A 22,549-nucleotide genomic window follows, 5' to 3' on the forward strand; every position below is an offset into this window, starting at 1 on the left:
TTCTAGAAAACAATCTTAAAATCCACAAACCAAAAAACGCTTCTGATTATTTACCAGTTCAAACAATAAAAATGTCCTTGGTGTTGGTGTCTTCTATACAGGCTCTTGATATACAAACTATAAGATAAATACATCCTAGTTTTATACATCACTTCCAACACAACCAACCTCAGGTGTATTTCATTACTCTACGGGTTTATTTTAAAGTCTGCTAATGAGTGACATGAAGTTTTATCAGTCCGGTGACCTGTCCAGGGCGTATCCTGCCTCTCACCCTATGACAGCTGGGACAGATTCCAGGACGTGCAGAAGAAAATGGACGAGTGGACGTTTTATCATCTCCAGAACAATACTCGTGCTGGGTTTTGTATGAAGTGGTCACAGGTAGTACAATATGTGTGAACTCACCAAAAATGGTTCTATAACACAAGACATTTAATTTACACAAGACATTGATCCCACCAGTGAGATATTGAGATCACTGGTGCTGAGAGAAAAGCCTTTTGTTACCAGACTTCTTTAACCTGCTGCAGTTGACTAGTTTCCTGCAGGATTGAACCACATTTGCAGTGAGTACTAGGTCTTGTCAAAGTAACTGCTGACACTTCACTGGCATTAACACGTTCCCTATCCTCCTTACAACTAAGTTTAACTTGATGTGATTTTAAAAACTAACTTTTACAAAACGTATCCACTGATTCGGTTTGACTCTGGTTTCTAAAAAGATGGCGGGACATGTTTTTACTTAATATTGTGTTTGCTTTCCTGTGACTTCACACACTCGTGTGGTTTGTCCACACACAATCTGGAGCTACAAGAATGACCTGGATGACTCAGCACGAGTGATCTTCAATGATCACCGTTCTGTTAGCGCACAGCGTGCAGTTCTCACAAGTGTCTGCTTGGAGGTAAAGCTGGGCTACAGCGTTTCTATGCTGTTGTTGCCGGGAGGCGTGAAGCCCTTTCCAGATCCATCAGAGCCAACTCTCTGATTTCTTCCAGAATAGAGTACAGACTGGGAGTTTTGCTCTGACGAAACTCTCTTTCCTCTTTGGAGAGTTTGGGGCGCCGGGCTGTCTTCTCCTGAGCCAGCGCCTCTTCATTCTGACGCACCACCTCTTTGACCAGCTGACTGCGGCCCTGAGGGCTGGGCTGCTGGGACTTGGCACTGTGGTGAGGCTTGTTGCTGATGACCTCGAGGTTTAGACGGTCAGCGTGGCAAGTTGAAGAGTGGACAGAAATACGAACCTGAAGAGAGCAGAGAACGTAAGTCACAGTATTCCTCAGTTCGATCACTACACAGTAATGGCACCTACTGAAAATAGTCTAATGGAATGCTATGCAAAGACAGGCCCACTTAAGGTTTGTGACGTAATATATAACAGCAGTCCTCTCAGCACTGTGCGCAGCGTCACAGCTAAGTAGACAGTGGTGTAGAGTGGAGAAGTTTCCGACTGTGCCACAATTTTGTTCATAAATAGGATAAATTGGATACGTATGTTACACACACGTATCCAATGTAACAAACGTTCATCCATCCGTACACGAACTTTCTTTACTGTGCTTTCTAACATTCACACGACGTGGAGACTGGAGCAGAGGGGGAGAAAAACATTCATTAACACTGTGACCTCGGTCAAGTGTCACAGTGAGGTTGTTGTTTTGTTGATTTGTTTGTTGAATATCATCATCATCTCTTTGTTTGATATGATCATAGCTTGACAGCAGTCAATGCTGTGGTGGACAACTTGTGTTTGGGCTAATGTTTCTTTCTATCTTGTTTTGGCCACATGTGTCATCCATCATCATCCATCAGTAAGCTATGTTGTTAGCATTGCCTTTGCCCTTTGACATTTATGACCCCAGGATAAGTCCATGAAAGAAAGAAAAGATGTTGATAACAGTGGAAGCAGCAGTACTCTGTCACTTTTTCATGTCTTAAAGCCAAAGATGTGAGAATAACACACCGTTACTTCAGTTTCTTTTTGTTAGCTAACCTTAGGGTAATGTTTCCTGCTCTTTTTGCTTAAATCACATGCACTTATTCCTCACAATCATCGTGTGTAACATGCCTGAACTTAATATAACTTGACGCCAGTGATGGGCAGCAACGCATAATTAGATTACTTTTTTCAAGTAACGAGTAAAGTAAGGGATTACTGTTGCAAAAAAGGTAATTAGATTACTGTTACTGTCCCGTAAACACGCTGCTCTACTGTGTTACTAAACCGTGAGTTTGTTTGCAAGAGTGTCTCATGACAATGACATAAGTGCATGCGACGTTTGTGGTAACAAACGTGTGCAGAGCAACAATGGATCATTTATCGAGTGCGAGAGAGAGAGTGCGACCGTGCAGCGTTTAAAGGCGTTTATGTGAAAACAATTACCGCCCACTGTCATTTTTTATCTCCCTTTACAAAAAGGTTTGTGTAGAAACGCCACAAACTGGAAGCATTACATTTCTTGTCTTGGAGGAGAGCCTCCCCCCCCCCCCACACTTATGTTTTTGTTTTCATATAATATTTAAAAACAATAAACTGAATAACTTTAAATGATTTATTTTCAGGAAGCATTTTCGTCTCATTCATCTTACTGACGTTTTGTTACCTTGAGATTAGCTAACAAAGCAGCAACCACACAACACTTTATCACAACAAGATCATAAAACGTCTCTTAATGTTGGACCACAAAAGATCCAGTAGTCGTATGAACCTGTGATTCATATACACTCATGCATATATATTTGGAATCGTCGCCTTTAGGCGCTGCATTGCTGGAAACCTTCTAAAATGATTGATTAGCGTTTTCTGTGACTTACGGTGATGTGGTCAAACAGTTTGAAGGTGGAGGTGCCACAGCTGGAGGTGGTGGTAATGCGGTCCGGGTATTTTCGCACAGTGCCACCCTGCCAATCACAGCTGCCGTCCTGTCCCGCTACCACCACCAGGCCCTCTTTGTTCTTCAGATACACAGGCCCCCTCACACCATACCTGTGAACAACATGGCTGTGGTCAGAGGCAGCCTTACTTACTCAGTGATATTACTCAACCTGCTTTGCGCCCTGTGATTTTAATCATTACATGGATTCTACAGCCTTCTCAAAATGACCACAGGTTACATTTTAATAAACTGTTAATATTGCATATCCCTGTAACACCACAAGCATGGAGAACACTGATGTTATTAAATTACACTTTCCTTGCAATAAACAAGCAGCAACCTCCAGAGGTTAGCTAAGCTAACGTAGAAGTGCCACAAACACAAGGCTGGCTCCAAAGCACCGTCCCTCCCCACAGACTCAACTTCAGCAATGCAATTAACTTATTTAAAGCCTGGTAGAGAAAAGATTCGGGGTTTTAGCCGATTTTCCCTGCTCACAATAAATGTTTAAGGAATTAGTTTAGTAAATTTATACAATTTAAAACTCATTTTGAGGTTTTTTAAGAGAAAATAAAACTAGCGTGTATACTGTTAAATATACATTGATTAGCGTGCAATTACATCTTCCAACAAATTCATTCATTGTCATAAACTTTGAATTCGTCTATTAAAAATACACGAGTGGTTGGCCGTCTGTGAGCTGCTGTACAGCTCCATTAAACAAAGGAAAAGAAGAAGACTGCAGAACAAAACACAGGACTGACGGTTCTTACTCTGGGATAAACACCAAGACACCGTTGTCTCGAATGGAGTAGACAACAGCGTCAGCCACACAGCACGGGTCTGTCTGAGGGTCTCGTTCTCTGAAAAACAGACACTGAAACAGTGCTGTGGATCGCATTTGGGCTGCCTGTGCTGCCTGCAAATGAAACACAGACGTCAGCACAGCTTCTGTTAATAGAGTAAGAGGTGAATCATTGAAAAACACAAACAATAAAACACCCCTGACCCTGTTCTTGCTGTTGACATGGTGAGCCATTTCCTCCACTTCTTTGTTACTGGCTGGTGCTTTACCAGATACAACGCCCCTCTGCATGTGCAGGGCTGCGGTAAGAAGGCGGTGCACGACAATGTCTGCGTACCGACGGATGGGTGAGGTAAAGTGTGTGTAGCGATCCAGAGCCAGACCTACGACAACGAAGCAAATATCAGCACGTTAGCCTTCTTTCTAGTTCTCAGTCGAATAATTCTTCACAAACAACAGACGTTGGACAAGTGTGTGCAGACGTGTGATGGATGGACTGACCCACAGTCACACTGAAACTCTAGTGCAGCCAATAAAAGCTGTGCAGCGGTATCGTACCATAATGGTAGTATTGGTCTTGAGGATGAGCACCAGTGGAGAAGTACAGAGCCTGTGACATAGCAGTGGTGGCCATCATTCTGAACAACCTGTTCACCAAGGGGTCCTGTGGGTCCACAGCTCGGTCCAGTGAGGCAGCTAAAGCCTTGTTGGACCTGAAGGAACAGAGCCAGAAACCAGGGATGAGTGAGGCCTCTCATCTCAGCAGTCAGTGACACAAAGCTACTTGCATCACCATGTCTCTTGTCCTGGGACCGGTTCTGCTGTTGGTTTAACCCCCCCCCCACCACAATCCTGCAACCGCACATTCATATTTTGTTTTCAAACTCCATTGCAGTTCATTCCACGCCTCAGATCCTCAGACCTTTTGTAAACAGTTAAACAAATAAAAGTTAACTGTAATAGATTACAGGTTGTAATTAAATAAATCACTGCCTCTTTTAAAAAACAGAAAAACAAACCATCTTTAATTATTTGAGTTGTTTGTTTTGTTCCCGTGTGAGAATATTCAACACTGCTCTCTGTGCAAAACGGGTTTAAAAGCATAAACAGCTGTGGGATCCTGTTTGTCCGGGATTTGAACCGGGGAACAAACTGCGGCAGGATCAGCGTTGTGCCGAGGTCGGCATCGCCGACAGCATGTGTTCCCCCTGCGTGGCGAGCGTTCGCTGGGCACGGAGTGTGGATCCAGGTTACGCCGCCTCCATTACAAACAGTCAGACGTGGAAGTAGTGATGTTTTAGTTTTGTAAAAAAGTGAAACCTGAGTGTCGTTACATTACCATTCAGTTTAAGGGTTACAACAGAAAATGAAATATTTATTGTCCTCTCGTGGTATCAGACGGGATTATTTTAACAAACGAAGGACATTTTGCCTGATAATTATATTTATCCTGTAACTTTACTGTGTAAAGAGCTAAAACCTCCAAAGTTTCAGGAGTAGTTAGTCGTTATAAGAAGTGTTTGTGAACTGAAAATCAAGAATGTGGGATCCTGTTTGTCCGTGATTTGGACAGCCCAGCGTGTGCTCCCGACGCAGGGGAAACTAATTCTGTCGGGGAGACCGACCTTGCCACGACAGCTGTTGTGAAGCTGAAGCCAAAGGCAAGATATGCTTCATCATATGTTCTAGTCTTTGGTTTGGAAGCATATTTGGCTTCAACCTCAACCTGAGCTGAAGGAACATGTCTTCTTCTTGTCTGACTGCTCATGTGACACCTGAGTGTGTCCCCGTGTTATCAAACATTTCAGGTTCACACACTTGTGTGTCTGAACATGATGTGCGTTGGACTACAATATGCATTTCCTCAGTTTCTATACTGAACAGTCAAAAACATTACCTGGTGTCAATGGTGAAACCTTTGGCCTTTGCAGTGTCCACCAGCTGGTTGAATAGCTCCTGTTGTGGTGGTGGGTGACACCTTAGAAGGGCCTGGTTGGGGAAAGCTTCCTGGATCTTGCGGGCCACCCAGTGGTTGGCGTAAATCATGCACTCTGCCACGGTCTCATGGACCTCCAGGGGCTGACGAGGGACCAGGGCCGTAATGTTCCTCTCCTCATCCAGCTGGGCACCCACCTGAAAAGGGAAAATGCTTCTAACGTGACTTCAATGAAAAAGAATATGAAAATGCATCAGTGGGCCACATTTTACTACAGTTTACTTTAACTCAGTTGAACATGCACCATTCCACCGGAACAAATGCTGCACGGAGAACCAAATGTGAATGAATCTCAACCTGAAAACAGTCTACTGTCTTTCCTACGTTCAGCTCTCTATCATACCAGTAAGAACACATATCCCTAACAGGCACACAGCTCTGCTCATGGGCACAGAAACTCCACCGATCTGCTGTTCATGCTTTTTGTTTATAGTGGACAGCCAATCAGAGTTTAAGTTAGCTCAAAGGAAATGTGCCTTAAAGAGAGAACAAAACTTTTCTCAGACTAAGGATGAACTGAGGGGACCCAAAGCACTTCAGCAGGAACCAAAAGAAGCCAGAAAGTTTGGATTTGAACACAGTTTTGGCCGTTTTATATAATAGATCAAGATGAAACATCTGTTGTCCTTATCCTTCAGGACAACAGATGTTTCACCAGCGGTCAATAATCCAGCTTTGTCAAGATAAGAACTTGATTTTTGGGTGGCAGCTCAATCATTAAACACACTTTTAGAAATATATTGGTTTTTCCACTATCCCAGAAGCAACCCGAGAGAATCATTTTTACTTCATATCAATATTCTGTGTGCGTACAGCCATAACAGGAATGCAATAACTGAATAATAAATAAATCCAAGACATCCTATTAGAGAGCATCTTATAGAACAACAGGAATTGTCCATATGAGGTTTTAACAGATGGCCGACCAGCCGCTGTAGATAAATGGCTGTGATCTAATGTGAAAACTGTCAGTGGTTTCACAGTGGAGTGCTTGGTTTCTTTATTCCAATATTCTCACTGAAATGACTTTCTGATAAAATGTTTTCTGCTGAGGAACGTGTTCTGCTTAGACGCCTGATTTTAAAAATAACGTCTCTATTAGACCGTACTATAATTTATTATCGATGAAAAGAAATATATGGTATCCATCTGTAATTCTGTAAATAACACAGCAAAAAACCAAACTAAACATAAAGACCTGGAAGACTCCTGCGTCTAAATTCATTCAGTTATTGTACTGAGTCCTGAACATGTTAGAAATATGGTATCTAAGCAGATTCTTACTCTGGATGGCATTACCTTGGCCTCCAGTAACGCTGTGAGGAACCTTGGAGTCATGTTTGACCAGGACATGTCCTTCAATGCACATATTAAACAAATATGTAAGACTGCGTTCTTCCATTTGTGCAACATCTCTAAAGTTAGAAATATCCTGTCTCAGAGTGACGCTGAAAAACTAGTTCATGCATTTATTACTTCCAGGCTGGACGACTGTAATTCATTATTATCAGGATGTCCAAAAAACTCGCTGAAAAGCCTTCAGCTGATCCAAAATGCTGCAGCAAGAGTCCTGACAGGGACTAGAAAGAGAGAGCAGATTCCCTTCATTGGCTTCCTGTTAAATCCAGAATTCAAAATCCTGCTCCTCACATACAAGGTCTTAAATAATCAGGCCCCATCTTATCTTAATGACCTTGTAGTACCATATCACCCTATTAGAGCACTTCGCTCTCGCTCTGCAGGCCTACTTGTTGTTCCTAGAGTATTTAAAAGTAGAATGGGAGGCAGAGCCTTCAGTTTTCAGGCCCCTCTTCTGTGGAACCAGCTTCCAGTTTGGATTCAGGAGACAGACACTATCTCTACTTTTAAGATTAGGCTTCAAACTTTCCTTTTTGCTAAAGCATATAGTTAGGGCTGGACCAGGTGACCCTGAATCCTCCCTTAGTTATGCTGCAATAGACCGTGGCAGCTGGGGGATTCTCATGATGACGCCGAACATCATCATCACCTCTTTGTCATCATTATCACTGACTACATGTTTATAGACCAATCTCCATTTAATCATTAGTTATCATTAATCCCTGGCCCTTTTCCACAGGTGTCTTTTGACCTGATTTCCTCCCCTCGGCTGTATGAAGTGTTTCGGGGTGACTGATACTGAATTTTCTAACCATGATGTCATCTGACAAAATGACCAAACACAGAGGTTAAGTCAAACTTTCACTTAGACAGAAGCTTAGAAGGGAGAATCTTCTGCAGCTGAAATGTGCGAGAAAGATAGTGGTTCCAGTTTTTAATGTGCAGAATGGATTTCTCTCCACTGAAGCTATGTGCACGGTTTACTTTGTTTGATTCACTTCAGATTCATTGAATCATTTTGTGTCGTATGTTAGACGTCAGTAGTGACGATGTGTTAGGGTTAGACACTCAGCTATAACATGCTTACGCTTTCAATTAAGAACATGAACCTTAAATGTTTGCAGTCTTTATTTATATAGTCTTACTGTTAAGTACACACATTACCAAAACACACAAAATACTCTATGAAGATACAAGAAACCAATCATACCTCCACTCCTTCCAGCTCCAGCGCTCCTCCTCTGTCCCTCTTTGCCCGAAGATGTCTGGCTACATGTGTGAGCATCTCAAGTGCCTCAGTGAGTTGAGCTAGCTTAGAACCCTTTTCCTGAGGACCCAGGTTGGCCAGTTCCGCTACCTCAACCTGTTCTCCGTTGAGGAGCGCCTGAGCCAGCTCGTAGTGGAGCTGATAGGAGGAGCGGATGAGTGTACGACCATACCAGACCTCTTGGACTTCAAGGGATTCTGCGTCAAGCTCCCAAAGCACGCTCATTGCATACCTGAATTTGAAAGTGTCAGTTACACAACTAGCATGCATTTTAAGCATATGAAAATGAAACGTGTGATGGGAAGTCTACTAACCTGTCAGCACCTCCCAGCAGTGAGCAAAGGTCTGCGCTGAGAATAGCAGGCAGCATGTCGTACCTGCGGTCTGCCAGGTAGTAGGTTGTAGCCCTTAAGAAGTGACATAATAAATATAAAAAGGCAATGAGATCAAAGCAGCAGCTTTATCATCTTCTTTCTAATCAAAAGTGAGACATAATTTGAAAATAAGTACTAAATATTCAGAGTTTGTTCCACCTTTGTCATTTTCATCCTTCTGTTTATTAATAAGTCAGGAAGGATGAAATAAATAAGCAAAATGTTTTTCTTATGATTTAATAAATATTCCCCATTTTCTGAAATAGAATTTAAGGCTTCAAACCACAATCATGAGATTTTAATTTACTTCTTTAAAGTGTGGAGGCGAGCTGGACAGGTGGGTGATCTGCACGCTGCTTTGTGGACAGCTATGAAATGTAAAATGGAATTTTAGAGTAAGTCAGAGAGAAAGCAGAGGACCAAAACTACATTAAAAATCACAACATAAAAAATATATAGTAAGATTTCAGTATTATTTTATAAGTGCACGTTGTTAACAGTCTACACGGAGTTTCTCTCCTCACTCGGCTCTCAATCATCTTCTGTACATGCTGCTGCTGCTGCTGCTGCTGCCTTTAAAAAACGACATGCACTTCATGGACCTTCTTACTAATTTATCTGCAGACTACACTTTATCAGATACATTTTATTAGCACTGGGTTAGACACTTCTGCCTTCTGAACACTCCTTTCTTCACTTCCAAGACTCAACAAGGTGCTGAAAGAATTCCGTAGAGATTTTGGATTATAGCGAGATTACACCGAGATGACAGCAGAATGCATTTGCTGCAGATTTGTCGGCCGTTCAGCTGTGACACAAATTTTTTTGGGCTGCTTCCCTGTCACATGGTGTCATCGCTGCATGTTCCCAGGAAGGAAAATTTGTGGAGATCAAGTGCAAGCATTACTTTTGCAGCCCCGACCTTCACTTCATTTACTGCAGATATTTTAAACTCAGTTTTATTCATTTGTACAATACAGCACAAAATAAATAAATAAATCAGAACATGTGCATATATCTGGACATAAACACAGATGAATATCTTCTTGTTCTATTACTGTGGTTCAACTGTCTTGTATCATCATCCTCTTTATTAATAAGATGCACTGAAAGCCAATTATAGACAAACCATTAACATCAGGTACTCAAGGTCACATGCCATCATGTGACCTCCGGTGTTTTCCTGACACCCGTAACTGTACAAAGGGGATCTGAAAACAAATGATGTGTGACACACTGTTCTTTACTTCTACCACTCAGTAGAATAAAACTAATTTAGTTGGAAGCGGACTCATTTTTCCTTTTTTTGCTGCATGACCTTCTGGTTGAATGTTGTGTACAAGTATGGCTGCCATGTCCCGTAGTAATATATGTTTATGAAGGCCACAGTGAAAATCACTCAGGCTTTCCCACAGCGGAAACATTCCCCTGTCCTGTTAATGGCATCGTACTCAAAATGAGCACAAGTTCTTCGTAACAACATGGACCACTGTGTTCTGTGTGTAGCAGTTCTCTACTGTGAGAACCCCAACCACCTTTTAGCACGACCAGCATTCGTCCATTCGCACACATATTCATACAGCGCGTTAGTCTATACCTTTAAGCATTTTCTCTCACATGCACACTCACACTAACGGATGCATCCAGGGAAATTTGGGGGTTAAGTATTTTGTGCAAGGTGACTTTAACATGAAGCCCGAAGGCACCAGGGATTGAACCAACAACGTGCTGACCATTGGTTCAATTCCTGGTGCCAGTGATACTTTCAAAGCCATCATGGACCCTGTGAAGTCCTTCTACATGTGATTAAATGATAGACATTTAAGGCTTAATGCTTCACATCAGACACGAGCCTTATTTAAGGTGGCCCTCTGTGTTATTTATAATTGCGCTACAAGGCATGCTGCTGATGCAACATTAATTCAGGCAACAACTTTCTTGCCTCTTTGTACTTCTGAAAGTTCCTCTGAACACTTATGCAAGATGCTGTAATTTTCTTTTATCCTTTTATATCCCACCTACTCTACCCAACCACTCCAACCAGTTCCTCACCTTGAACGTGCCTCCAAGTCTGTGAGCGAACCCTCTTTGACAAAGTGAGTGACATCAGCAATGTGAACTCCCAGCTCCAGCCTTCTGTTGGGGAGCTTGTGTACAGACAACGTGTCGTCTACATCTTCACAGCCGCGTGGATCGATGCTGAACACCAGGCGACTGTCCCTAAGATCCCGCCGCTCTGCCACCTCAGAGGGGTCTACCGTCCACGGCTTCTCCAGAGAGTTGACCGGCATCTCTCTCAGCTGATGGCAGACGGACAGGCACAGCTAAACAGCCGCATAGTCTTTTGAACTTTTCACATTTTGTTATGATTCTATACAAAACATTAATAATAATAATAATAATAATACATTTTATTAAGCGCCTTTCAAAACACTCAAGGACACTTTACACAAAGACAAAGCAAAACAGTGTTTCACTTTCAGTTGCTCCCTTGTCACAAGGGGTCACCACACCTGATAGCTCAGCATCTTTTGATACGGCAGAGTTTTATACCAGATGCCCTTCCAGGCACAACCCTGATTTGTATCTCCGGTTGCAATCGAACCAGTGACATTTTGCCTGCAAGCCAGTGTGTAAACCACTGATGAAAAAAGGAAAGAATGAACTATTCCACATATTTAATGATTCTTTAATATTTTGTTGATTTGATAATAATAATAATAATAATAATAATAATAATAATAATAATGGATTGGATTTATATAGCGCTTTCCAAGGCACCCAAAGCGCTTTACAATGCCACTATTCATTCACTCTCACATTCACACACTGGTGGAGGCAGCTACAGTTGTAGCCACAGCTGCCCTGGGGCAGACTGACAGAAGCGAGGCTGCCATATCGCACCATCGGCCCCTCTGGACAACAATAGCTATATTGCAATCTTTAAAACCTTTGGTTACTATGGTAACTCTCTGATAACCAAGCACTCTCTGATGTGACCAATCACAGAAGCTCTACTGCCACCCCCTTTATAACATAAAAAGTTATGAATGATGTTCCAGTCTATGATAGTGGACTCATCTGTGCTTGTCCTTTGTTACAGCCCATTGCAACCCTTACACTCCTTACAGTGGAAATGCAGTTGTCTTCAGGTGTTGCCTAGGTTTAACTGCCGATTGTCTACACCTGGTGAGGTGTGGCTAAAGGCGTTCCTGAAGTGGTCTAGTCCAATCACCTTCTCCAGGCCAATCAGCATTCATGCTGTGTCCTCGGTTATTCTTCCTTGTACACGCCTCATCTCATCACTCATGCTCCATTCAACCATTCCACCACCAGCTTCCAGGCTCTCGGGGCTCCTGCTCTAATCCTTTTCACAGACGGGGTTCTGTTCCGCTGAGATAGGCCATCTGAGTCTAACGGCAAATCACCTGTTTAAATTCTGTTCATCAGTAAATCAATTTCATTCTTTCAAATAACCTCTCCTTATTAAAATATCTGTACTGTATTTAGTGATGAACAATTGTTAAACTCTGGTGTTTGCTCCCATAATTTCCCTTTTATTTTGACGCTCTCTGCTCTTTCCTCTTTCACCTGATCTCTGACTGCGATTGTTTGGAGGTGAAAACCAAACATCACCTGGGTTTCAGAAAACCAGAGTTACCCTGGTAAGCAACCATTCTCTGTATCTCACTATGGGAGATATAATCTACTTCCAGGTTGTAAGTTCTTTATCCTTAACAAGGTATGGAGCAGGGTAAGCCCACACTAAGGACTGAGTGTGCCAGTGAGGATGCAATAATATCAAAAACGCATAACCTAACAAATGTAATAGATGGTCCTCTGGTGAACTGTGAAGGTCACACTCTCAGTAGCCTTCAACAGCCACACAGACAGATACACTCAACAAAACAGGAACACACAGATGCTTCAATCTATGCAAAGGAGTGCAAGACACAGAAAAGCGCTATATATGGCTACATTTTCAGCAATTTACCGTTTAAAAGTGGGTCCTGCATAAACAGGATGTGGACCAATTGGTGCATTCCCAAAGTAAATGTGATACGAAAGAGTAGCTAAATGCAGTTTAATAAATGGAAAATAATCCTCTCTTATTTAGCTAATCCTGAAGGAAACATAACATGTGGAACAGAGTTAGGAATGGGTACCGGCAATGTTCCCTCGAAGCTGTGTGTGTGCACAATTGCGCACTGCTGGCACGGTCTCTGCGCACAGAAAATCTGCGTTGCGCACAAAAAAAAAAATCTAACCTGAATTGAAATTAAAATCAATACTTTAACAAGTCTGTTTTGCAGTGTTAGTCAGTGACTGGCTGCTCCCGTATGGGATCCAGCCAGTAATGCGATTCACATTCGTATATACGCAGCTAATCAATGTCGTTGACAGGCTCTGACAGCGTCCTTATGTGCCGACACCGGTGTTTTAGCGAGCAAAGCGGCGTGGCGACGTTTAGTGTGTGTCAGAACAATGAGGCGACTGCTGAGTGTTACAGGTGTTACAGCAGTGACACATCTGCTGCTGTCAGGCCTGCAGGTATCAGGCTGTTGTTCTCCTTCATCTCATAGTTGACAGAAATTATTTTTGGAGTGGCACAAATAATTTGTGTGGCATCAGATTTGATGCAATTTGATGATTGTTCTCTAAATAATTTAAAATGTTTATTTAAAAAAACGCCTTGGCTGCATTTTTAGGTAAACAGCTGCAAAAAACTTTGTTGTTTGCATAACTCAGTTACTTTTTTGAAGAAGTAACTATATAATTAATTACCCAACATTGGTCATTATTTACTGTATTTTGCAGACAGAGTTACAGACTCTCTCCCAGACCACAGACTCATAATACAAGTCAGAGCTTTATGAAAAAAAAAACAAAAGAAACTTGTGTTTTCAAAATTGGAGTTCAAGTTATTTTTACTTCCAATAGTGTTAACATGCTACACAGGTCATGAACAAGATTTTTTTGTTTTGTTTTTTTAAATTTTCATTGTAAGTGGGCTAAAATAGTTAATTAAAAGTAGTCTAACATAAATGTAAATGCTGTAATTTTATTATTTTAATAAACCATGTAACTTGCATGGATTCAATGCTGGCGTCACCACAGTGCACACGTCTGCTGTTGCTCACAGTGGTCCAAGGGATCGCTCAGGGAGTTTCTGTGTTCGCTCAGACACATGAAAAATTAGAGGGAACATTGGGTGCGGGTATACCGGATACGGGTGGCTTTTTTTTTTCTTGAGATGTCATACACTTTGGATTCTAGCCAATCATTTTACATTTCCGAGGATAGTAGGCGGGTCCAGGTACGTATGTTCTTTGAGAGCAGAGCTACAGATTAAATGTCCAAGGCAAAGCGGTCAAAAGTCTGGCTGTACTTCACAGCAAAATATGCAAACTCAGCAGCAACAAGTGCTTTAAGGTGATACTGTGATACTGTGCAAAGGAAGTAACACCTCGAATCCAATGAAACACCTGGCAACGCAATAGCGTTTTTTTAAAAGCAGAGAAATGCGCCGTATTTGATAGCTTGCTGCGAGACTTCACACCGAGCACATCTGCTGCGGGTGGGTTGCCTGTTATTGGACCTGGAGTTAGCAACATCCCCCAAAAACCCGAAGAGGAGAGTCCTGGCCCCTAGCCCTGCCAGTGTAGCAGACGGATGATGATGCAGCAGCAACCGTTCTTCTCTGCGTGAGGAGCTTAATGTTGTTCGTGTGTAATTTACGTTGAGTAGGCTAACCACGTTATTACATTAATGCATGTAAGGTGAACTAGCAAACACCGTCGTAGTTACATGCGACTGTCTTCTTGTTTGATAGAGTGATACCATACATGCCCTGTAGCTGCAGAAAAAGCTAACACCGTTATCTTTTTACAAAAAAAACAAACAGCTAAACATGTTTTCCATTATTCACCGGTTCCAAACAAAGTAGGTATGTTGTATCAAAAGAAAAGGCTAACTTGGTTATCATTTTGCAGAAAAAAGAGACTGCTAAAAATAAAAACATAAGAGGTTTTTGGACAAAGTTTGTGTTCTCCATTCTTTAAGCAATTCAATTCAATTCAATTTTATTTATATAGCACCAAATCACAACAAAAGTCGCCTCAAGGCGCTTCATAGATACAGAGAAAAACCCAACAATCATATGACCCCCTATGAGCAGCACTTTGGCAACAGTGGGAAGGAAAAACTCCTGTTTAACAGGAAGAAACCTCCAGCAGAACCAGGCTCAGGGAGGGGCGGGGCCATCTGCTGCGACCGGTTGGGGTGAGAGAAGGAAGCAACGGTTAGAGCACCATTTAAGCACCCGCACAGTTTCAAAAGTACCGGTATCGGATAAAACCTAAACGATACCCATCCCTAAACAGAGTATAGATAAGGAATCTCTCAAATACTTCATAAAATGAGCATGTAGAAAGTGATCTAGCATTCTGAATGTTCACAATGACTCTCAGAGAGAGACCTGCTTCATTTTAAATCAGCCACTCGTGTGCCACGCCCAGAGTGCTGACCATTTGGGATGTGGAAGAAAAAAATCACGCCAAGTCAATGTTCAAAGGCAATGGTCATGGCCAGTAGTGGAACAGAAAAGCTAGTTCTGCCATCAATGGCCTGATGGGCCAGTATGGGATCTATAAAAATAAGAGACAGCTACTCCTCCCTCACCCCACTCAGTATCACTGGTATGAGGTTGAGAAGGGGAAAATGCATACAGGTGCCCTTATCAAGCAGGTGGCCAATGTCCTGAAAGAGCTTAGCCAAGTAAGCTGACAGTAGGGTGACCACATTAAGGGTTATTATGGACCGAGCTGTCAACTTGCAAACCTTTTGGTCATATAAGTCTGTGAAGGTTCTCAGTCATCCAGGTCATCGTAGTCTAAGGAGCTTGGAAAGAAAAGCGTCCAAACTTCTATAAGTTCCTTGAAGACGTTTCACCTGTCAGAAGCTTCTTCAGGTCTAGGAGTAACTGGTGGAAAGAAAGGCTGTTGGCTCTTTTAAAGGGACAGTACCTAACCACTGGTACAGATATGTTGATGACACATGGGTCAAAATCAAAACCCAGGAAGTAGAATCCTTCACTGTTTACATCAACGCTGTGGATAAAAACAAAGTTCACCAGGGAAGACACAAAGGATAACAGTATGCCATTCCTGGACTTTGCCGTGCGCATTAAAGAGAACGGAAACCTCAACATGAAGTTTACTGGAAGCCCACACACACGGACCAGTACCTCCTGTTTGACTCCCATCACCCTCTGGAACACAAACTTTGAGTAATCAGGACCCTACACCACCGGGCAGAACATGTTCCCTCTAAGCCTGAAGGAAAAAAGAGGGAACACACACATGTAAAGGAAGCTCTTAAAATGAGACAAGACTCAGCTGTCAGAAGACATAGTTTGAAAGAGAAGTAAAAGAGGCATCTATGTCCACTGTGAGCGACCATCTTTGAACAGAGGCAGCGGCTTACGACACCAACTGTCTGCCATCTATAATCCAGTTTTGAGATCCCTTCCCAGACGCTTCCACTCACATCCTGGGCCATCTGACCTCAGGAAATCACATGATAGGCTGGGGCTAGGATTCACAGTGGGTTCACCCGAATACTTGGCTGATTGTGACCCACACCCATTTTCACACCTTGGCTCGTGTGATTAGGTAGAGGATCATTAGGGGGTCCATCTCTCCTGGGGGACACTCCCATAGGGCTTAAAATCTGGGACTCTGCACCAGTTTCTCCTAGAACTGAAGAAACCTCTCAGATGAGAGGTGAAACATCTTCAAGAAAAAGTCCAGACTCTTTTTTTCCCCAAGCTTTTGGTATATGGAGCTGCTAGGGTTCTTTCACTGCTTGGTGATTTGGTAATAATGTTTTAATAATGTCCAGCTGTTTTTGGACAATTCTGAAGCTTATTAATCCTTAACAATCAAAAACCTACATCCAAAGTACAACCAGAGCTGGGAATTAGTAACAAAAACATATTTTCTGAAATTACTTAACTTACTAGAATCCTGCAAGTTTTATCACACAGGATGAAGCAAATTACTCACCAAAGTATTTCCAAACTGTGTAGATGGGTATTTGCCACCATTTGCGTCAATTATGGTTGAATTTAACTGTTTAATTGCAATTTATAGACATAAAAAAAAAATCACATTTTATCATAATATTTATATTCACAATAATTGCTGATGGGTTCACAACAGCTAAATACGAAAGGTGAAACATACTATATAGGCTTGTGGAATTTGCCTTTTAGAGATGTAAAAACTTGAATTTATCTCTAACGTAGGTGCTCTCACCTGTGCGTCTGAGAAAGGAAGAATATGGATGCAGTTCTCTAGGAGGATGGTCTGGACCTCAGTCTCAAGCTCTCCAGCTCGACCCAAAACCCGTACACTATGGCCGTTGGGATAGAATGACGTGCTTTCCCATGAATCAATGCGCACCACAACTCTGTGGTCCTCGGTGAGGATGAGAAGACAGGGATAGAAATGAGACAGCACTTAGTAAACACTGGTCACACTATGAGACAAAAGCATAATGCTATAGTAACACTAGAGACTGGAGCGCAAACAAGATCGGTGTTGCTATGTGCAATGAATTTGCAATATTGTTGGCTTTGAAATGCTTCTTTGGAAGACGGGGACTAATTCTGCAACTACTCTCAGTCAGTTACTTTTATTTAAAGGGTGCAAAACACCAATCAAATGGTGATAAGATGGTCTGGAGATAGAGTCCTGCTTTTCAAGGCAATCACCTTGAAAGCGTTCATCCAGAGGTTGACAGTGTTGTATTCTCAACCTTTGATCGACCAGTTGGTTGCCGTAACTACTTGTAATTGAACGCTGAATGCAAAATATTCACTGCAATCACTGGAAAAGCAGCGTTTTTTCTTTGTTACAAGGCAGGTGCCGTCCTATTTTTACTCATGTGACTAAGCCATAATGTACATCATGAAAATAAAATCAACCTATAGATGTAAGTCAAGTCAGACCTGCAGAGCTTCAGCCTGTTGAGTACTGATGCGGATTTTAGGAATACGCTGGTCCCAAGGTATGGTCAGTATCCGCTGGGAATTCCTGCTCTGGGACTGAATCCCATCCCTAGTGGGGAAAGTTACCACGTAGTCTCTCCAGTTCCTCTGCAGGATCCCTACAATACGACCTGTGGGGTTAAATGTCAGACATCAGTACAGAGAGACATTTATGGAGTAAGTGAGGATGGACTCGATGATTGCGGTGTAGAATTGCATCATCGTCCGTGTTGGCAGGTTGAATTTCTTCAGCTGCCTCAGGAAGCACATCCTCTGCTGAGCCTTCTTTATGACGGAGGTGACGGAGGCTCCCACTTCAGGTCCTGGGTGATGGTGGTACCCAGGAAGCGGAATGAGTCCACAGAGGTGATGGGGGTGTCAGTCAGGATGATGGGGGGGAGTGGGGCTGTGTGCTTCCTGAAGCCCACAATAATCTCCACTGTCTTCTGGGCATTCAGCACCAGGTTGTTGTGGCTGCACCAGGACACCAGACGTTCAACCTCCCTCCTGTAGGCAGACTCGTCCCCGTCCGAGATGAGTCCAATAGCGGTGGTGTCATCTGCAAACTTGATTAGCTTGACAGACTGGTGGGTGGAGGTGCAGCAGTTGGTGTACAGGGAGAAGAGCAGAGGAGAAAGAACGCAGCACTGGGGGGGAGCCGGTATATACATATGTACTACATAATTACATATGTGTTCATTCATAGTTTTGATGCCTTCAGTGAGAATCTACTATGTAGAAGTACCAGGCCATGACAGAAAAACCACTAAAAAAAAGGCGTGTCCACACTTTTGACTGGTAGGGGCTTCAGGTGTGCTTAGTGAATACCTCAGGCACCAGAAACCCAAGAAAGAGGAGCAAGAAGAGGAACCATCATGGAAGGACAGGATCCTGCACAGTACCACCAACAGATAAAAGAACTAGCTCACATCCAGAAATCCTACCAGTGGCTGGACTGGACTGAAATAGAGCACAGAGGCACTAATAATGGCAGCACATGAAGCCATAAGTACAAGATCCATAGAGGCTGGGGTCTACCAGACCAGTCAGTCAAGACCCCAGATACAAGCGTAAAGATGCCCCTGAGACAATCCAGCACATAACAACAGGGTGCAAGATGCTAGCAGACATACATGGAACGCCATAACCAAGTGGCCGGCATAGTATAAAGGGAATATCTGTGCCGAGTATGGCCTGGAAGTCCCGAGGTCAAAACGGGAGACGCCCCTTAGTGTGATGGAGAATGACCGAGCTAAGATGCTTCGGGGCTTCCAGATACAGACGGACAAAATGGTGATGGCTAATCGGACATAGTGGTGGTGAACAAGCAGAGGAAGACGGCTGTAGTGACAGATTTAGCAATCATCAGGAACATCAGGACGAAGGAACATGAGAAGCTAGAGTACCAAGGGCTCAGAGAAGAGCTTGAGAAGATGTGGAGGTGACGGTAACAGTGGTCCCCGTGGTAACCTGAGCACTCGGTGCGGTGACTCCCAAGCTAGGCGAGTGGTTCCAGCAGATCCCGGGAACAACATCTGAGATCTCTGTCCAGAAGAGCGCAGTCCTGGGAACAGCAGAGATGCTGCGCAGGACCCTCAAGCTCCCAGGCCTCTGGTAGAGGACCTGAGCTTGAAGGATTGACCGCCCGCAGGGGGGGGAAGTTTTTTGTCCTTAGGACCTCGTGTGTAAAAATAATAACAATAAGAAGGGTTAACAATGGTCAATTGCCTCCAGTTAGATTAAAATGTATTTTATGTGTTGCATATTTTTTATGTAAAAACACAGGGTGTTCCCATTAGCCAAATTAAAAGTGTGACAAGCTAAAACAGTATTTTTGCACCTGAACTATCCCTCCCTGTTCTAGGTCTGCCACAGCTGAAAAGATTATTGATTATTTGTGCGAGTCCACGTGTATAGTTGCAGGAGTGTTCCTCGCCTTTTGAATACTGGGCCCTGAGTTGTGTGCTTAATTAATTAGTGTTTTTCTTTCTTTCTCTCTTTTGTCATTTGCGAGGTTACACTGGCAAACTTATGGGGCCCCGTCTGTCTCTGTTCTGTTGTGTTTGGTAAAGGGAACTGTATGTTAGTGGAAGCTCAGGATGCGTTCCCTGCCATTTGTGTCTCCTAGACTTAAAACTTTCTTTTGTATTGGACGAAAGAAAAGGTGTCAGACGTAAAAAAAATTCTACAGAAGATGAACAATATCTGCCATGTCATTAAAAAGCAGGAAAAACCAGCAAAGACGTGACACAGAACCTGAGAGATGCATTTGGCCCTTGAGTTGTTCGACGAAACTTCATCGTTATTTGAATCTCTGGAAATGTGGCTGTCAAGAAGCTATTCCCTGACGAATGGAACCATGGAGAAGAGGTTCAGTTGTGCCAAATTACACCAGAACTGTAATAAAAATCAGTAGCAACTTTAAAAAAAGTTTAATTGTGAATGCCTGTCCAGAAAATAGCTTCCAAATGTTATTTCACCCAAATATGTTCTTATAATGTTGCTTCATGCAGGTGATATAAACAAGAATGGTGAATGGACTAATTCTTATACAGCTCTTTTCTACTCTTACCCAATCACCCCATTCACACAAGCACTTCCTTCTATGCGTTTAAGTGCTTACTAAGCAACATTCACACTCACTATACTCCAATGGATGCATCGGAGAGCAACTTGGGGTTAGTATCTTTCCCAAAGATACTCGGCTTGCAGACTCGGGGAGCCACGGATCGAACCATTCATGTGGTTCGATCAAGATGCTTCATTGTTTTCATTACTTATTTGTGAGATATCCTGAACATATTTTAGGCAAATCAGACAGAAAATATAATACACAAAATATCATTAAATACAAAAATAAATCAAATGTGAATGAATGGAGTACAAACATTCCCACCTGTTGGCAGAGGTGTACTCTCATTGTCCTCTCCAGTTTTTTCATCCCCATCAGTCAGGGCTGTGTCCCTCCCTCTCCACTCGTTCTTGGGCAACAACTCCACCACAACCTCGTCCCCATGCACCGCTCTGTTTCGATTTTTTCGACCATACACAAGCACATCCCAAGTCAGATCTAAGATGGATAGGGGGGGTCAAAGTCGGGAGAAGAGATCAGAAACGTCTAGCAAATATAAGTTTAATGTGTCTGTTCCACCTGTTTTGAAAATGTAAGGCGTTTTCACCTGTGCTCTTGGTTGAGAAGTTCTTCGGCCTGACGAAAGCCTCGTTCTGTGCCCGATGCTTGTTAACATTCAGTGTACCCTAGTAAAAAGGAATGAAACAAGACATTTACTCTTCTGCCACTGAGGTTGTGTTAAACAATCTGGTGAAAAACTCCACTGCCTTCTCTTTGTGACATCTCCATACCTGCTCAGGTACAGTTGGGGAAATAATTATCACTGCTGAATTTGTAGGTTTCCTCAGTTACAAAGAAAGAACAATTATTCATGTTATTTCTTTAATGTTAGTTTCATTTAATGGAGAGCGATAGAATATCAACCAAAAACTGTCTGTGAAGGTTCTCAGTCATCCAGGTCATCGTAGTCAAAGGAGCTTGCAAAGAAAAGCGTCTGGACTTCTTTAAGTTGCTTGAAGACGTTTCACCTCTCATCCGAGAAGCTTCTTCAGTTCTAAGGTCAAATGGTGGAGAGTCCCAGATATAAACCTAGAGGGAGTATCCCCCCACAGAGGGACAAAAGGACCCCCTGATGATCCTCTAATCGCCTGAGCCAAGGTGTGAAACTGGGTGTGGGTCCCAATCAGCCAGAGTTTCGGGTGTGTTCATTGTGAAACCTGGCCCCACCTTATCATGCGAATTCCTGAGGTCAGATGGCCCAGGATGTGAGTGGGCGTTAAGGCGTCTGGGAAGGATCTCAAAACTGGATTATAGATGGCAGAGAGTTGGTGTCGTAAGCCCCGCCTCTGTTCAAAGATGGTCGCTCACAGTGGACATAGATGGCTTCTTTCACTCCTCTTTCAAACCATCTGTCCTCTCTGTCCAAAATGTGAACATTGGCATCCTCGAAAGAGTGACCTTTGACCTTTAGACGCAGATGTCCATCTGCCTCAGGAAACTCTTTCTCCCCATCGTCACCCTCTGACTACTCCACTTGATACCAAGAAAAGTCTTACCACTGGCAACAAAGGTCTCTACCCCAAATACTAAGCCATGTTTTGCTTGGGGACTCACTGAAAGTAACTTGCCAATCCCTTTATGACTTTTTAAAATAATAATAATAATAATAATGATGTGTTTTTTCTGTCTCTCTCCTTTAAAATTAAACTGCAAGAAAACTTAGAGACAGTTCATATCTTCTTCATTCAATAACAGTCCTGCTCTTCATCTCATTTTCTTTATTCGTCAGCCCCTCAAATACTCCTACCTCCTCAGCACACTCCCTACACTCATCAGTGTATTTCGTTAGTATAGATTAGTATATGTATTAAAGGTACCTGCAGTTTCTCTGAAAAATGAACAGGCTTAAAGCTACTAAAATATTTAAACGTTGTTCCTGCAGTTGTTTTAAACTCGTGTTTTAAAGAGAGATCCGGTATACTTAAAACAGGAGTTAGAGAATTGTGGATCAATATGTTTGTCATTGCACAAGATGATCAGATCTTTAGCATGAATGCTCACCTCTGTTTTCTACACACACACATCACTGATCACATCACATGCTCACAGAGACACATTCACATACACACACATCACATGTTCACTCTTGCAGAGACACACGTTCACATGTGCGTGTCTTATCTGTCGCATCATTAATGTTGATGTTTGTGTGACCACTGAAGTTAATAAAAGGGCTTTGAGGGA

General features: G+C 42.7%; 1 protein-coding gene and 1 long non-coding RNA gene across 4 annotated transcripts in view; both read right to left on the bottom strand.

Annotated features, from left to right (window-relative positions):
- Window positions 1-22,549, bottom strand: part of LOC308385970 (DIS3-like exonuclease 1) — a 27,965-nt gene continuing 5,416 nt past the window's right edge. For all 3 annotated transcript variants that reach the window (XM_080865219.1, XM_080865218.1, XM_080865217.1), the window contains 13 exons: window positions 20,913-20,991; window positions 20,630-20,803; window positions 17,695-17,864; window positions 17,000-17,161; window positions 10,734-10,981; window positions 8,622-8,714; window positions 8,251-8,539; window positions 5,583-5,818; window positions 4,244-4,398; window positions 3,890-4,068; window positions 3,654-3,799; window positions 2,819-2,990; window positions 1-1,248 (listed from right to left, as the gene is read on the bottom strand). In XM_080865219.1, the coding sequence (XP_080721345.1) occupies window positions 931-1,248; window positions 2,819-2,990; window positions 3,654-3,799; window positions 3,890-4,068; window positions 4,244-4,398; window positions 5,583-5,818; window positions 8,251-8,539; window positions 8,622-8,714; window positions 10,734-10,981; window positions 17,000-17,161; window positions 17,695-17,864; window positions 20,630-20,803; window positions 20,913-20,991 (2,421 nt within the window). In that variant the 3' untranslated portion in view covers window positions 1-930. The remainder of the gene's footprint in view (window positions 1,249-2,818; window positions 2,991-3,653; window positions 3,800-3,889; window positions 4,069-4,243; window positions 4,399-5,582; window positions 5,819-8,250; window positions 8,540-8,621; window positions 8,715-10,733; window positions 10,982-16,999; window positions 17,162-17,694; window positions 17,865-20,629; window positions 20,804-20,912; window positions 20,992-22,549) is intronic.
- LOC308386022 lies at window positions 14,748-16,993 on the bottom strand. Its single transcript, XR_013969693.1, has 2 exons — window positions 16,748-16,993; window positions 14,748-14,945 (listed from the first exon to the last, which is right to left on the bottom strand). It is a non-coding gene; the product is annotated as an uncharacterized lncRNA (long non-coding RNA).

This window comes from Rhamphochromis sp. 'chilingali', assembly GCF_963969265.1.
Source record: "Rhamphochromis sp. 'chilingali' genome assembly, chromosome: 18".
NCBI lineage: Eukaryota > Metazoa > Chordata > Actinopteri > Cichliformes > Cichlidae > Rhamphochromis > Rhamphochromis sp. 'chilingali'.